The sequence below is a fragment of the Neoarius graeffei genome, chromosome 13 (assembly GCF_027579695.1).
Source record: "Neoarius graeffei isolate fNeoGra1 chromosome 13, fNeoGra1.pri, whole genome shotgun sequence".
In the NCBI taxonomy this organism is placed as follows: domain Eukaryota; kingdom Metazoa; phylum Chordata; class Actinopteri; order Siluriformes; family Ariidae; genus Neoarius; species Neoarius graeffei.
Window position 1 is genome coordinate 36,314,260 of NC_083581.1, and position 17,734 is coordinate 36,331,993.

At 45.3% G+C, this 17,734-nt stretch overlaps 1 protein-coding gene across 1 annotated transcript in view; it reads right to left on the reverse strand.

The window, feature by feature from the left end:
- The window catches only part of LOC132896663 (sex comb on midleg-like protein 2), a 162,983-nt gene that overhangs the window by 62,433 nt on the left and 82,816 nt on the right, over window positions 1-17,734 (reverse strand). Inside the window, exons 4-7 of the mRNA XM_060937648.1 lie at window positions 17,331-17,407; window positions 14,858-15,092; window positions 14,677-14,765; window positions 14,255-14,498 (exon numbers count right to left, since the gene is read on the reverse strand). Coding sequence (XP_060793631.1) covers window positions 14,255-14,498; window positions 14,677-14,765; window positions 14,858-15,092; window positions 17,331-17,407 — 645 coding nt within the window. The remainder of the gene's footprint in view (window positions 1-14,254; window positions 14,499-14,676; window positions 14,766-14,857; window positions 15,093-17,330; window positions 17,408-17,734) is intronic.

The window sequence follows — 17,734 nt, forward strand, 5'->3', positions numbered from 1 at the left end:
CACATTACTCTGAAGTGAAAGTAATGTGCCATGTAAGGTACATAAAAGGAGGCGTTTGTGACAAGTAGCGTACGTCATAAGGCACAGCGGTAAAAGATTTCATGACGTACGTGACTCGTCCAAGAGCATTGAAGGGGTTAAAAGAAAAAAAAACTCATTAGTAACAAATAGTTAAGAATTCATCTACATCTGTCTCTGTCTCATCACCGGTCGGAGGTAGAAGTTACTCACGCTGTTTAAACACGAGCCTCATCATCATCTCTTCACGCCACTTATCTTTGTTTTTTTTTTTATGTTGTTTATTGGGTTTTCCAAAGGCACAATTGCCGATAGAGCGTTTCTAAAATAAATAAATAAATAAATAAATAAGCCCTGTGATGACCTGGCGACTTGTCCAGGGTGTACCCCGCCTTTCGCCCGTAGTCAGCTGGGATAGACTCCAGCTTGCCTGCGACCCTGTAGAACAGGATAAAGCGGCTAGAGATAACGAGATGAAATAAATAAATAAATAAATAAATAAATGGGTAAATAATTAAATCAAACAAATAAGCAAAAACAGTCAGCTCATAGTCAGTTGTGTCCGTAGCAGACACGGACAATCAGAACAGCAGTCCGACACCGATGCCCCAACAAACACAGCAATAATACCCAGCCAAACCACGAGAGTCCCTTCAGTCGGGGATAAGTGGCCACTGATCTTTGATCATGTGAATGCTATTAGGTGGAAGTAATCGGCGGGTCATTCACGCAGGTCTGTTCTGAAATTTGTTGCTATACATGTCAGTTTACAGGCCGTTTAAACATTTGAAAACTTTGTCCGCTATTAAATGTCTCTTTCTGTCTCACCGGCGGCACGGTGGTGTAGTGGTTAGCGCTGTCGCCTCACAGCAAGAAGGTCCGGGTTCGAGCCCCGGGGCCGGCGAGGACCTTTCTGTGCGGAGTTTGCATGTTCTCCCCGTGTCCGCGTGGGTTTCCTCTGGGTGCTCCGGTTTCCCCCACAGTCCAAAGACATGCAGGTTAGGTTAATATGGGACGGCCTCGGGCTGAGGTGCCGTTGAACGAGGTACCTAACTCCCAACTGTTAGCATGGCTACCCACTGCTGTGTGTGTGTGTGTGTGTGTGTGCTCACTGCTCATGTATGCAGAGAGGGAATTTCACAAGTGTGTGATGAATAAAGCTGTGCTTTCTTTCTTTTTCTAGTCTCTCAGGCGTTCAAATCTTTTCATCCTGTTTTGTTTTTATCTGCGGTTTTGTTTCTCTTCTGGATTTATTCCAAGTTGGCCAACACTCGTTACGTTTTTACTGTGGTGCATAAACAAAGGTTGCTGTCTGTGCAGACTGTGTTAAGTGCTCTTCTTTATTTTGATGATGACGTGATGGTGCAGATAAAGAAGTGTGTTTGAAGAGAGAAGAGAAGAAACCTTTCTTTGTCACATGCACACTTCAAACACAGGGAAATTCATCCTCTGCATTTAACCCATCTGAAGCAGTGAACACGCGCACACACACACTCACACCCAGAGCAGTGGGCAGCCACACCAGAGCGCCCGGGCCATCAGCCCGAGGCCATCCCATATTAACCTAACCGCATGTCTTTGGACTGTGGGGGAAACCGGAGCACCCGGAGGAAACCCACGCGGAGACGGGGAGAACATGCAAACTCCGCACAGAAAGGCCCTCGCCGGCTGCCGGGTTCAAACCCGGAAACTTCTTACTGTTACCCCTTTTCCACCAAATCAGTTCCAGGGCTGGTTCGGGGCCAGTGCTGGTGCTGGTTCACAACTCGTTCAACTTGCGAGCCAGCTGAGAACCAGTTTGCTTTTCCATAGCTCGCGGTGCTAATGGAAGCCACGTCATTACGTCACTGTATACATCAGTGTGGCAGCGGGGGTGTGGTCAAGCGCCGGTCTGTGACAGGAGGGCGGAGTCAGGGAAGGTAAGTGGCAGAATCACTACACCTGAGAGCAATTAACCTGTTTGTGTGTATTCCCAGTGACCGCGCCCTACTTAAGGAGGGAGAGCGAGAGCAGAGGAGCTCATCCCTGAACTAGACGCCAGTTGTGTGTGTCGTTTTGGTGTTGCGATTGTTAGACTGAAAAGTGTGGCAATAAAGCCTATTTTGAACCTGATCTCTGTCCTGCCGTCCTCTGTGCTCCACCCCCCGCGTACAGAAGTGTTACAGTGGTGCCGAAACCCTGTTGATCTTCTTGTTGGGCCAACACCAGGGCCTCGAACCGCTGTTCTTGCTCCTTTCGGAGGGTGAGTAGCGCCTGGTGCTGGCTTTGCTGGGCCGTGGCGAGGGCGTGGACCAGTTCAGCGAACGGGGAGGACTCCATGGGGCTGTTAGGCTGCTGTGCTCCAGGTCCCGGGTTTCGGCACCACTGTAACACTTCTGTATGCGGGGGGTGGAGCACAGAGGACGGCAGGACAGAGATCAGGTTCAAAATAGGCTTTATTGCCACACTTTTCAGTCTAACAATCGCAACACCAAAACGACACACACAACTGGCGTCTAGTTCAGGGATGAGCTCCTCTGCTCTCGCTCTCCCTCCTTAAGTAGGGCGCGGTCACTGGGAAGACACACAAACAGGTTAATTGCTCTCAGGTGTAGTGATTCTGCCACTTACCTTCCCTGACTCCGCCCTCCTGTCACAGACCGGCGCTTGACCACGCCCCCGCTGCCACAGTCAGTTACGTCGCTGTATACGTCAGTTATGTCGCTACGTTTGCATAAACCTTGGCGCGAATATCGAAGCAAAAACAACGTGGAAGAAGCAGCAGCAACAACAATAATAATAATAATAATGGCTGACTTCGCGTTTGTACAGCTGCGGCTTCTTGTTGCTTAAAAATGGCGATCTTTCGCGGTCTTGTTATTGTTGTTGGTCTTAACAACTCCGCCCCCCGCTGACGTAAGCGGTTCTTTCCTCTGGCCCAGCAGAGAGTTGGTGCTAGCCTGGAACCGGTTTTTCTGGCCCCAGAGCCAGTTCTTTGTCAGTGGAAACAGAAAACCCGGTTCCAAACTAAGCACTGGCCCCGAACCAGCCCTGGAACTGCTTTGGTGGAAAAGGGGCATGTGAGGCGTCTACAACACCGTGCTGCCCGTTTTGATACGGCATGCAACAATCCTTCAACTTGATCAGATTGTGAGCAAATCACGTAGCGAGGATTTAAACGTTTTTGCTCAAGTGGTTCTTTAACTAACAAGGCAAGCGTGAAGAATGAAGCCTAAACAAAAGCATGTCCGCGGTGTTTTGAGAAAATATATTCATAAAGTTTTTTTGTTGTTGTTTTTTAAGTAGAGACTTCAGAGTGTACAGTGGTGCTTGAAAGTTTGTGAACCCTTTAGAATTTTCTATATTTCTGCGTAAATATGACCTAAAACATCATCAGATTTTCACACAAGTCCTAAAAGTAGATAAAGAGAACCCAGTTAAACAAATGAGACAAAAATATTATACTTGGTCATTTATTTATTGAGGAAAATGATCCAATATTACATATCTGTGAGTGGCAAAAGTATGTGAACCTTTGCTTTCAGTATCTGGTGTGATCCCCTTGTGCAGCAATAACTGCAACTAAACGTTTGCGGTAACTGTTGATCAGTCCTGCACACCGGCTTGGAGGAATTTTAGCCCATTCCTCCGTACAGAACAGCTTCAACACTGGGATGTTAGTGGGTTTCCTCACATGAACTGCTCGCTTCAGGTCCTTCCACAACATTTCCATTGGATTAAGGTCAGGACTTTGACTTGGCCATTCCAAAACATTAACTTTATTCTTCTTTAACCATTCTTTGGTAGAACGACTTGTGTGCTTAGGGTCGTTGTCTTGCTGCATGACCCACCTTCTCTTGAGATTCAGTTCATGGACAGATGTCCTGACATTTTCCTTTCAAATTCGCTGGTATAATTCAAAATTCATTGTTCCATCAATGATGGCAAGCCGTCCTGGCCCAGATGCAGCAAAACAGGCCCAAACCATGATACTACCACCACCATGTTTCACAGATGGGATAAGGTTCTTATGCTGGAATGCAGTGTTTTCCTTTCTCCAAACATAACGCTTCTCATTTAAACCAAAAAGTTCTATTTTGGTCTCATCCATCCACAAAACATTTTTCCAATAGCCTTCTGGCTTGTCCACGTGATCTTTAGCAAACTGCAGATGAGCAGCAATGTTCTTTTTGGAGAGCAGTGGCTTTCTCCTTGCAACTCTGTCATGCACACCATTGTTGTTCAGTGTTCTCCTGATGGTGGACTCATGAACATGAACATTAGCCAATGTGAGAGAGGCCTTCAGTTGCTTAGAAGTTACCCTGGGGTCCTTTGTGACCTCGCCGACTATTACACGCCTTAATCTTGGAGTGAGCTTTGTTGGTCGACCACTCCTGGGGAGGGTAACAATGGTCTTGAATTTCCTCCATTTGTACACAATCTGTCTGACTGTGGATTGGTGGAGTCCAAACTCTTTAGCGATGGTTTTGTAACCTTTTCCAGCCTGATGAGCATCAACAACGCTTTTTCTGAGGCCCTCAGAAATCTCCTTTGTTTGTGCCATGATACACTTCCACAAACGTGTTGTGAAGATCAGACTTTGATAGATCCCTGTTCTTTAAATAAAACAGGGTGCCCACTCACACCTGATTGTCATCCCATTGATTGAAAACACCTGACTCTAATTTCACCTTCAAATTAACTGCTAATCCTAGAGGTTCACATACTTTTGCCACTCACAGATATGTAATATTGGATCATTTTCCTCAATAAATAAATGACCAAGTATAATATTTTTGTCTCATTTGTTTAACTGGGTTCTCTTTATCTACTTTTAGGACTTGTGTGAAAATCTGATGATGTTTTAGGTCATATTTATGCAGAAATATAGAAAATTCTAAAGGGTTCACAAACTTTCAAGCACCACTGTATATTATTTGCAGAAAAGCTGCATTTCGGTCAAAACATGCTGCGTATTTTGGCTGTTTTCCAGAATTGCGCCGCAGCGGTAACTAACTGGTTTTCCCAGACCGCCTCACATACACAAACAACTGACCAATTATACAGAGATTTTGCTCTGTAAAGGTCTCAGCTCATCCAAACACACAATCAAAGCCAAGACCGATGCGATACAGAGCAAAACGTTCTCCTACTCTGTCTGGAAAATTTGGTAAAAACCAGGCTTAAAAATGCACAACAGAAACAACCACCATGACCACAACTATGATAATCCATCATAATAATCGTTTTAGGAAGCTTAGCCCGTATAATTAAATCATTTTCATTCTAAGTGGAGAGGCGGGAAAACGAATACACTGAATGGAAAAAGCCGGGGTCACTGCTCGGGTTGCTATGACAACACGAATGACTGACAGCTGAGAACTCAACCGGGCTCTCTCTCTTTTTAGTCTGAGCTCAGTGGAGCTACTTTTTCATCTGACCTCCGTTAAGTTTCGTTCAGATGAGCCGAGACATTGAATCCATCATGCTCCGCACTTGGATGCTCAAGCACATGACGTCCTAAGTGTATGTTGTCAGAGTAACCTGTATTTAATTAGGAATTAAAGTGAATATGCACGATGTGGGATGGTTTTCAGAATACGATCTGCAAATAGGACATACCGAAATATCAATTTAAGATGTGACTTTACGGTGATTGTGAATGGAGTGTGATCATGTGACCACAATGTGACGAAATTGTCCGGGTTCATAGGAAATACGAATGTGGTCATTTTATTGATGTCAGAATGTAAGCATTTTATCACTGAGAAGCTGTGAAAAAATATATATATATATATTATTACCAGGGTGGCACGGTGGTGTAGTGGTTAGCGCTGTCGCCTCACAGCAAGAAGGTCCGGGTTCGAGCCCCGTGGCTGGCGAGGGCCTTTCTGTGTGGAGTTTGCATGTTCTCCCCGTGTCCGCGTGGGTTTCCTCCGGGTGCTCCGGTTTCCCCCACAGTCCAAAGACATGCAGGTTAGGTTAACTGGTGACTCTAAATTGACCGTAGGTGTGAATGTGAGTGTGAATGGTTGTCTGTGTCTAATGGCCCTTTTCCACTACCCTTTTTCAGCTCACTTCAGCTCGCTTCAGCTCACTTCAGCCCGACACGGCTCGCGTTTCGACTACCAAAAAACAGCACGACTCAGCTCACTTCAGCCCTGCTTAGCCCCTAAAACTCGCACCGTTTTGGAGTAGGGCTGAAGTGAGCCAAACCGAGCCGAGTGAGGTTGGGGGCGTGAGAAGACACTCCCCTGTGCACTGATTGGTGAGGAGGCGTGTCCTCACATGCCCACACACGCCCCGCGAGCACGCTGGGATCTGTAAACACCGTAAACCCGGAAGAAGGAGAATTACGAATTACGAGAATTTCTGAAGCCTTATGCGCCTCGCCTCATCTATACGCTCTTGCCAGTATCTGTTGGCGTTGTCGGTGACAACAAGCCACAGCACCAAGACCAGCAACACTAACGACTCCATGTCCTCCATGTTTATTGTTTACTATTCGGGTCGTGAGACTACCGCTTAAAAGATCACTGATGTCACTGTTTGCGCTGCTTAACGACATCACGTGACGTCCACCCACTTTCGCTAACTCCACCCAATGTGTCCACCCACTTCCAGCCAGCACGGTCCAGCGCGGTTATAGTCGAAATGCAACTCTAACAGCCCCGCTCAGCTCGACTCAGCCCAACTCAGCACGGCACGGCTCAGCCCAACTCAGCCGCGTTTGTAGTGGAAAAGCGGCATATGTGTCAGCCCTGTGATGACCTGGCGACTTGTCCAGGGTGTACCCCGCCTTTCGCCCGTAGTCAGCTGGGATAGGCTCCAGCTTGCCTGCGACCCTGTAGAACAGGATAAAGCGGCTAGAGATAATGAGATGAGAATGAGATGAGATATTATTACCAACTTCCCTCGATAAACTAATCCACTCCGAATAAGGCTACGGACATCAAGGGGTTTTTTGTTACTGCGTCTTTAAAGGAGAACTGAAGGCAAATTTTTATTATCAAAATTCTATTTCTCATTTTATTAAATATACGAATGCATTTCTGATCGCTATTTTGTCGCTGCAATAGCAAGTTATGAGTGTTTGAAATATGCTCTGTAATATATCAGTCCATATGTCGAAGCAACGGCCGTAAACGAGATTCGTTGAGACCTGTCCGAGACATCGTAGGATGGAAGTAAAACGTACAGCGGAAATCAAAGTGACCGACATCTGCCAACGTTCCCTGTGTCGGAAATCACTCACTCGTTCACTACTCCCTACTCCCTGTATAAGGAATAACTATATAGTGAGCTCATTGGTAAAATGAAAACGCTTTCGGACACTACTCCGTCGCGCTGGAGTACTTACGTCATTACTGTCGCACAATTAAAACGTGCCAGATCAGTCGGCCGGTGGGTTTTCAAAATAATAATTACATGCGTGTGTTTTTGTGATAAATCCATATTATACTGAGCGCATTTCCAACATTAATCAATACAAAGTTCCTGCATCTTTCAGTTCTTTTAAATCAAGGCTGAATACTTTCTTCTTTGCTGCTGCCTTTTATTAAATCAAATTTGAGACTTTTAATTTGATTTCTTTCAGCGCGACCGCAATGCATGATGGGATATATTGCTTTGGTTAGTGACCATTGCTGTACACTACTTTTCGTGATGCATTGTGGGATACTTTGAGTGCGCTATATAGGGTGTAAATAATCCTCACTAAGGGGGCGTCGTGGCTCAGGCGCCATGCCATAAATCCGGGGACCCGGGTTTGATTCCAACCCGAGGTCATTTCCCAATCCCTCCCCGTCTCTCTCTCCTGCTCATTTCCTGTCTCTACACTCTTCTATCCAAATAAAGGTGAAAAAAGCCCAAAAAATATCTTTAAAAAAAAAAATCCTCACTAAGGTTTCGGACAGCACTACAAAATGGCGTCCTCACTATATAGTGCCCTATACAGTGAGTAGGGAGCGATTTCGGACACAGGGGTCGTCAAGACGTGCGCGCCCTCTTTCGAATGATGACGTAATCAAGCCGGAAGTTTTGTTTGTTTTGATAACAATCAGGAAAGTTTGAAAAAAGTCGGCAGTAATCGTCTTTTAAACTCGTTTTTGTACAATATTTCGTTTGGAAAACAGTTTTCGAAATGGCGGCGCTGACACTTCACGTTTCGAAGTCTCGCACAAGTCTCGTGAAGATTGCACGGATAAGCGACGCCTGCCGTGGACCAAACGAACTAAATTTGACACGGCTAAAAACCGAACAGGCCGATAAGTAGAATATTTAATTGCAATTAGTTGCCGATACGAGTCGCGATATACCGTAAGGTTACTAAACCCGAAAACGTAATTGAATAGCACGTTAATTAAGGAATAAAGCAAGTTTAAAAATGACTTCAGTTCCCCTTTAAGACTGATTTATGTAAATGAGCTCTGTTCTGATTGGACGGTCACCTGTTGAATGACATAAACAGCAAACCGCACATGAAGAGTGGTGTAGATAAATAATGGCACCCTATAAGTTTGTCAGATAATGAAACTGGAGGAGTGCAAAAAGTTACCAGCTCAATAAGTTCCAGAATAGTGCATTTATATTTTATGTACTATCTACAATAACAAACAGATAAACAAATACGCTGAATTAGAATGAAATAATATTTACTCACAGGTTGTACGCCTGCCCGTCGGGTTGAACAGAGTTGGAACTTCCTCGTCCTTTGACATCGCCTGTCATGTATTGTGCTTTATGTAAATCACGGGATAATGGCTGCTATTGTTATTGATGTGAGTGGAGCTGCGCTGCCCCCTAGTGGTTAGGCACGAGCTTTGTTTTCCATATCGACCCTTTTACTGATATTCCTTTAATATTTACACCCTATTCGTTATATTATAAGTCATTTCTATCACAGCACTGTTAAAGTTCACAAGTCTGATCGGTCAGATCATTCATTTTCGATAACAGCAGTTTTATTATTGCTCGAATTCAAATCACAGGTAATGCTTTCGTTCGAATACCCTTATCTTTCCTTTAGTAATGACTCATTTACAGGAACTTTGACGGCAAATGCTCCACATATTCTAAGGCTAATTATGAACAGATTAAAAACGTGTAGCAAAGAAAAATGTGTACTTGTTGATACGGTAAAAATTTTCTGTGAGCTAATGTTTATGTAACATAACATTATTATGGAAAGGAGTGTCAGTGCTTTGTAACAGGAATGACTCCAGGATGAAGAAGTTTGCAGTTTCCTTCCAAGGTAATACGCAAGCTGAGTTTTTTTTCTGTCTTATTAACTTCAACAGAGAGAAAAAAGAAGCTGGTGATGGAGCGACTGTTTATAGCTGCTATGATATAAGCGTAACTCGTCTCAGAGATCCATCTATCTATCCATCATCCGTAACCGCTTATCCTGTGCAGCGTCGTGGACAAGCTGGAGCCTATCCTAGCTGACTATGGGCGAGTGGCGTGTCTCAGAGGTGTTCTACAACATTAACCATAACTATAAACAGATAAAAAGCATGATGTTTCTGCCACTAATAAATTAAAAATTGTAATCGCTGGACAATTGCTGTGGCTTAAAAGGAAGCAGAAGGGGAAAAAACATCAGCGTGGTAGCAATAACTCCGTTTTGCTTCATGCCACTTCATACCACCTGGTGCAGCACACCCCCACACTTCCAATAAGTGTTTTATTCCTTACGTATCCAGTAATACCTCTTCTTGCATTCAAGCTGCATCAGGCCCGGCGCCGTGGGGGGGCGAAAGGGGGTGTCACCCCCTCGTGGCTACAGCCCCGCCCCCTCAACGGAGACTCAGATCACTTAATTGTTTTCTTAATTGTTATTGTGGGTGTATGTGTGAAATGCTGACACAGCCGCGCACACACAGACCTGTGATAAGGACAAGGGGAGGGGTCGTGCGGGCGGGGGTTTTACATGTAGTCTACACTTACAAGTGCACTGTCTCTGCAATATGCAGTCAGTTAATGGGAGTAGTCTTTCCCCCACCGAATTAAACGAATTCAATCACAATATTGTGAATCCATTTTCCTTCTTTGCAGGCTAAGTTTATCTCCGTTTATGTTGGTGTATGTGTTCATATATGGTCCGCTTTGTGCGCAAATAGCGTAAGAATATGTGTCGTTGACGTCACCCCCCCATGCAGCGGGGGTGAAAATTCATCACTTCAGAGTGTTTAGTCCCCTACACGCCTAAACTGGGATCGCGGATTAAGTGGTTAGCGTTGACTCGGTGCGAGTCAGGAAGGCTATTACTGGTGCAGCCGCGGGGTCTGTTGATTTTTTTAAATTACGATTTTGGCCACCGAGCCAAGTACCTTAGACTTGCATTGATGTTTTGTTTTCATGCCGCGGAGCTATTTGTATGTATTTTAAATGTAAAGGACTTGCCTGTAGGTTTGTGTGTGTTGTTTTATGTTTGGCATCTTTCCGGTTGTAACGCGTGTCTGTGAGAAAATCGGAGGGGAGGGGTAACAGGTGGGCACGGGTGCTGATAAAGCGCAACTGCCCTGGTAATATGTCACATGATTTTCCCGGACTAAAGCAACCTTCGGGGCCGTGGTTTTGTGGTTGGCGCAGTTAATAGTTTGAAACACGTTGTCAGACCGCCATCACTACTACACACTATATGAAAAATATTTGCCCCCTTGCGATTTCTAATTGCCCCCTTAGTAAACTGTTCCTGGCGCCGGGCCTGAGCTGCATGTGGTGCTCAATCAAAAATAATATAAATAAAGTATGTAGACCTGGTACCAATGGGCTAGCAGCAGGGCTAAACTCCCCCGTCTTTAGGGGTGTTCACACGGCAACTTTTACTCCGGTGTAGCACCGCGGCTGCCCCGGTAGAGTGTTCACACGGTACAAAGTTATACCGGTGTAGCCCCTGAAAGCTGCTGTGGCAGCGGGGGCGTGGTCAAGCGCCGGTCTGTGACAGGAGGGCGGAGTCAGGGAAGGTAAGTGGCAGAATCACTACACCTGACTGCAATTAACCTGTGTTTGTGTGTGTCTTCCCAGTGACCGCGCCCTATTTAGGGAGGGAGAGCAGAGAGGCTCATCCCCGGACGAGACGCTAGTGTGTGTGTGTGTGTGTGTGTGTGTGTGTGTGTGTGTGTGTGTGTGTGTGTGTATCTCTATTTTGGAGTAAAATATTGTTAGACTGAAAAGTGTGGCAATAAAGCCTCTGTATAAACGTGATCTCTGTCTTGACGTCCTCTGTGCTCCACCCACTCATATCGAACTGCCACAGCTGCTTAAACCGGCGCAAATCTAACCCTGCTCGGGAGGTGGTTTAAGAAATTTACTCTGGAGTAAATGCTAGTTTGCGGGGCAGCACCGATATAAAATGGGACGTCTGACCGCTACACCCGACACAGACTGTGTTTTTAGCAACACCGAAAAGATGTCCTATCGTTCTATAGCACGCATTGGTAGCCAGTTTCCATAGGGTGATCGCGACCCATTTTTCAACGCTGATCGTCACTCGCATGACAGTCGTTACACGTGAGAGGGCTGGACAAAGCATAGCGCACAAATATCCGAATGCTTCCTTGCTCATTCTGAAGTCTGACATCCAGTCTGAATGAGTAAACGATCCGTTGACGATTCTCTCCCACCAAACAGAACTGCGTGTCCTCATCCACGTTGTTTTCCCGGCGCTTGGTGATGCCATGACAACCGTCCACATGGCCATGAACGACACGAAGTCGTCGATTTGTTGCCGAATGAATTGTAGAATGCGTTGCTTTTGTGCTCTCTTGTACTTGCGCGACCTTTCCTTTCTCTCTTTTACCCTTTTACGGTGTCTGATAGACCACAACGTAGAAAGTTTGTCTGGAGAAGTATAAACCATGGTTTTTCAATATCTCATCTCATCTCATCTCATCTCATTATCTCTAGCCGCTTTATCCTTCTACAGGGTCGCAGGCAAGCTGGAGCCTATCCCAGCTGACTACGGGCGAAAGGCGGGGTACACCCTGGACAAGTCGCCAGGTCATCACAGGGCTGACACATAGACACAGACAACCATTCACACTCACATTCACACCTACGCTCAATTTAGAGCCACCAGTTAACCTAACCTGCATGTCTTTGGACTGTGGGGGAAACCGGAGCACCCGGAGGAAACCCACGCGGACACGGGGAGAACATGCAAACTCCGCACAGAAAGGCCCTCGCCGGCCCCGGGGCTCGAACCCAGGACCTTCTTGCTGTGAGGCGACAGCGCTAACCACTACACCACCGTGCCGCCCCGGTTTTTCAATATATCAATCACAAACAAGGCGGGAAAAGGAAGTACATTTTCACGCATGCGCATATTTCATTTCCGCATTATTACTATCGTATAGCACGGTCGCAAAAACTGCCGTGTGAACGCAAGTGGGGCTGCACCGGTGCTCACACGCTTCTCTCTAGTAAGCAGGTTTGTGACGTGTGAACGCTCCACAAAATTTACACCGGTGTAAGATATATCGCAACAAAATACATCGGTGCAGCATCGATGCAAATATGTGCCGTGTGAACACCCTCTTTCAAAATCAGAAATACATAAATATATGGTTTCACTTTTGGGGTCCAACAAATGGCTGTTAACAAATGTTTTAAAGCAGGTTATTTTGGATTGCTGTGGAACTGAGAGTAACTGCACCAATGGTCACTCCAGTGTGACATTTGGGCTGATATTTTTGGCAGATCACAGAATCCAGGGACACATGTTCGCCTGGGGGCATTTTGAGCTATTGACAGATTCAGAAAGTACAGTTTCTAAGCTTTCCAATGATGCCTTCCATGTGGAGATCTGACAATATTTGAAGAATGTGTGGCCTTTTGAAAGTGTATACTTCTTAAAACAGAAAAGGGAGAAAATCACCCTCAAAGTTTTCCATCTCAGCTACTCTGGGTGCAGGGCGGGCACATAATGCTGCTCATCTGCATGACATTAAGGAAAGCTCTACCCCCTACGAGCTAGCACGATGCTACTTTCATGTAAACAAAGATCACCACGTCAATTTTCCTTCCATGCAAAGTATGCCCAACACAATTATGAAGTACAAAAATAAGTCCTAAAGTATACTTTAACATTTTGTGGTTGAAAAATTACTCACACCGTAAGAAAGAAAGATAGCACGATGACAACACAACTAACACAACGCTAATTTCATGTAAAGCCTCGGTCACAACCGGCCGTACCGTGCTCCTACAGCCGGTCTACATGCAAAAAACACAAGAAACACACAGAGAGCGCGCATGAAACGCACGAGAGCGCATGTGATGTGCTGATTTTCGAGCCGCAGACCGGCCGCAGAGGTTCTTTGTCATGTCAAACAAACTCTATGGGCGCTTACGTTTTTTTCAGGTTGCAAGACAAACTTACGGCCAACGTGCGTCTTTCTCCATGAACAAAAAAAAAAAAGCAGCGATTTGGGAAACGCCAAAAATCACACGGCCAAAAAAATCGTATGTCCAGTTGTGACCTAGGCTTAACCAAACCACAACACTCTCCGTTACATGCAAAAATAACCACACAGCCTTAGATTAATAAACTCACCCCATCAGAAAGAGAAACGTCGCCTTGCACACACCAATGCCTCCGATGGAATGTAGTCCTAGAACGGTCCGTGTATCATCCGATCATTCAAGTATTCCATTCAATCTGGAAAACGAGGTTGCGGGGTTTTTTTGCTAGAAATGGTGATCTCCGATGTAAATACCGTGCGTCTGTTTGCTTCGCGGTGTGTCAGGTCCTCTGCGCTCTGTTTAGTAACTCATTCCATAGTGAAATCACACGCCTGTATGCAGGTTAAGTAGCCATGCGCTCAACTCGGATCATACAGCTGATTTGCGGAAAAAAAAAACAAAAGACTTAAATCATGTGAATGGCCCATATGGTAATTTACCCACACCCCCCAGCAGGCTACAGTCCTGACAAAAACGAGACAATTTGCAACAAAAAATGTATGCTTTTCCAACAAAACAATCTATTATCTGAAATACTGATTGCATTCTTCAAGATCTCAACTTGCACATGATGGAAAAAAAACAAAAATCACAAATTTCGAAAAAAAAAATGGTTCTTTTGCGATTATCTCAGATTCGTTTCGGCCGACATGTGTCCCTGGATTCGGTGAGGGGTCACATTTTTCATCCCACTTCACTGACACATCCATCACCACTTCACAAGGCACAGTTCAGCCATGAGACAAAACAACAAAACTATCGACTGCTGATGAACAGATTTTTAACTCACTGCTGTTCCCAGGCGGCTGAAGGCTGTGTTTGGTCACCGCGCACCAGCCCACAGGAAAGATGTCTCTGGAGTCGTAACGGCACCAGTAATCGAACGCGCCTCTCCAGCCATCAAACATTACAAACACCTCTTCACCTCTGACATCGCCAATCGTCGCAGGACAGATGAGGTAAGGGTTCTTCTTGTCCACTGCTTCTAGCTTCATCCCTGGCTTGAAACTATTCTGAGAGGGCCTCTGAGGTTCCTGATTGAAAGATAAACACACACATTTCTGATACAAATGTTGGGAACTTTGTATAAAAACAGCACAGGAGCACTGAAGGATACAGTTGAGATACTGGAAATAGAAAATAGGACTGCAACATGCACGGGTGGACATTAAACCATAACTATTACTTCAGGAATGAAGATAAATAATTCACCTTTTTGAACGCAGACGCTGGTGCCATTTCTGCCCCGTTCAGTGTCCTCAATAAAAACATCGGCCATGAGGAGGCGTTCATCCTGAACCCTAGAGAGTGAGAAAGAAAGATGTGTAGCATTAAATGAGGTATTGTGCACTCTAAATGAAGAGACAAAACCAGCACAGCATTTCTTCCTTACCCAGCGGGGGCTGCAGCATGTCTCCATTCTTCTCGCACGTTCCTATTGGCTGAATATCTGAGGAGTCAACCAGTCTCCAGAAGTCGTTGGTGTTGTCGCTGCCGTCCAGGCGTAGGCGGAGCCTGATGCCCGTTATGCCCATCACTGTGGCGATGCAGACGGAGGTGGAGTTACGAGGGTCGCGAGCCTCCAGCTTCATTCCAGCCTTGAAGTCGTTTGATGGAGGGAGGCGAGACTGCAAAAGAGATACGTTAAAATGTATATTTTGAAACTACATGTATATGCAGTGACTTGCATAAGTATTGGAGGCTTACTGTAATTGCAGCCAATGGCAGCTCCAGCTGGGGGGTGAATAATTATGCAACCAACAAATGTCAGCTTTTTTGTTTCATTAACCTTTGTGTTACAATGAAAATATTTTGCATGTTAAAATTACATGATGGAAATGTACCAAATCTACAAAAATTAATTCTGACCAATCACACATGTACCCAAAGGAATTCTGACCAATCCTGCATACTCCTGAAGGAATTCTGACCAATCCTGCATGCTCCTGAAGGAATTCTGACCAATCCTGCATGCTCCTGAAGGAATTCTGACCAATCCTGCATGCTCCCTAAGGAATTCTGACCAATTCTGCATGCTCCTGAAGGAATTCTGACCAATCCTGCTTGCTCACAAAGGAATTCTGACCAATCCTACATGCTCCCGAAGCAAATCTGACCAATCCTGCATGCTCCCTAAGGAAATCTTACCAATCCTACATGCTCCTGAAGGAATTCTGATCAACCTTGCATGCTCCTGAAGGAGTTCTGACCAATCCTGCACGCTCCTGAAGGAATTCTGACCAATCTTACATGCTACCCAAGGAATTCTGACCAATCCTACATGCTTCTGAAGGAATTCTGACCAATCATGCATGCTACCCAAGGAGTTCCGACCAATCATGCATGCTACCCAAGGAATTCTGACCAATCCTGCATGCTCCTGAAGGAATTCTGACCAATCCTACATGCTTCCAAAGGAATTCTGACCAACCCTGCATGCTCCTGAAGGAGTTCTGACCAATCCTGCATGCTCCTGAAGGAATTCTGACCAATCGTGCATGCTACCCAAGGAATTCTGACCAATCCTACATGCTTCTGAAGGAATTCTGACCAATCATGCATGCTACCCAAGGAGTTCCGACCAATCATGCATGCTACCCAAGGAATTCTGACCAATCCTGCATGCTCCTGAAGGAATTCTGACCAATCCTACATGCTTCCAAAGGAATTCTGACCAACCCTGCATGCTCCTGAAGGAGTTCTGACCAATCCTGCATGCTCCTGAAGGAACTCTGACCAATCGTGCATGCTACCCAAGGAATTCTGACCAATCCTGCATGCTCCTGAAGGAATTCTGACCAATCCTGCTTGTTCCCAAAGGAATTCTGACCAATCCTACATGCTCCTGAAGGAATTCTGACCAATCCTACATGCTCCTGAAGGAACTCTGACCAATCCTGCATGCTCCTGAAGGAATTCTGACCAATCCTGCATGCTCCTGAAGGAATTCTGACCAATCCTGCATGCTCCTGAAGGAATTCTGACCAATCCTGCATGCTCCCTAAGGAATTCTGACTAATTCTGCATGCTCCTGAAGGAATTCTGACCAATCCTGCTTGCTCACAAAGGAATTCTGACCAATCCTACATGCTCCTGAAAGAATTCTGACCAATCCTGCATGCTCCTGAAGGAATTCTGACCAATCCTACATGCTCCTGAAAGAATTCTGACCAATCCTACATGCTCCTGAAGGAATTCTGACCAATCCTGCATGCTCCCTAAGGAATTCTGACCAATCCTACATGCTCCTGAAATAATTCTGACCAATCCTGCATGCTCCCTAAGGAATTCTGACCAATCCTACATGCTCCTGAAAGAATTCTGACCAATCCTGCATGCTCCTGAAGGAATTCTGACCCATCATGCATGCTCCTGAAGGAATTCTGACCAATCCTACATGCTCCTGAAGGAATTCTGACCAATTCTATATGCTCCTGAAATAATTCTGACCAATTCTGCATGCTCCTGAAGGAATTCTGACCAATCCTGTCAGCTCCCAAAGGAATCGTGACCAAATCTTGTCTGTACCTTGAAAAATTCAGACCAATCCCACCCTTTCCTAAAGTTATTCTGACGAATCCTGTCCACTCCTGAATTTATTCTGACCAATCTAGCCAATCAGTCTTGCCCACACCTGAGTGAACTTTGACCAATTCCATCCCTTCTTGAAGGAATTCTGGCCAATATCTCCCACTCCCATCGTTAAAGGTTGTACTTGACTCATTCCGTTGTCTCACTCACTAAAGGCTTTGTTTTGCTGAAGCCTCTCTGAGAACAGCACCATGTGTTCAGCTGCCCCGATAGTGTGTGAGGAAAGAAATAAGGACTGTGACTGTCTGCTGTTTGTACTGGTTTTATTTTCTCACCTGTCTGAAGCAGCTGGGAGGGGCAGGTGTGGATGACGTCTCCTTCAAATACTCTTCCCATGAGAATGATTCGGGGGCTAAACAATAAAAACACACACATGCTTTAGTTACAAAATGAAAATTCAAAAGGTATGTGTGTTTCGTCATCTGACTCCAGTGGTGCAGTTTCACAAAAACCTAAGTGCTTGAAAAAGTGACATCACATCTTACTCTATCTGCGCAGCCTATGGAAACATGTAAAGTATTGTAACATAAAGTAACAACAGCAAGATAGCACCATAAAACCACAAACAACTCTACAACTAAGTGACTAAAGCACAAGAACACAACTTCGGAAAAACGCAACACAATTTAACTGCACGCCACGATTCCTTATTTTGTGTTTTCACTCAAATATTGAAGCT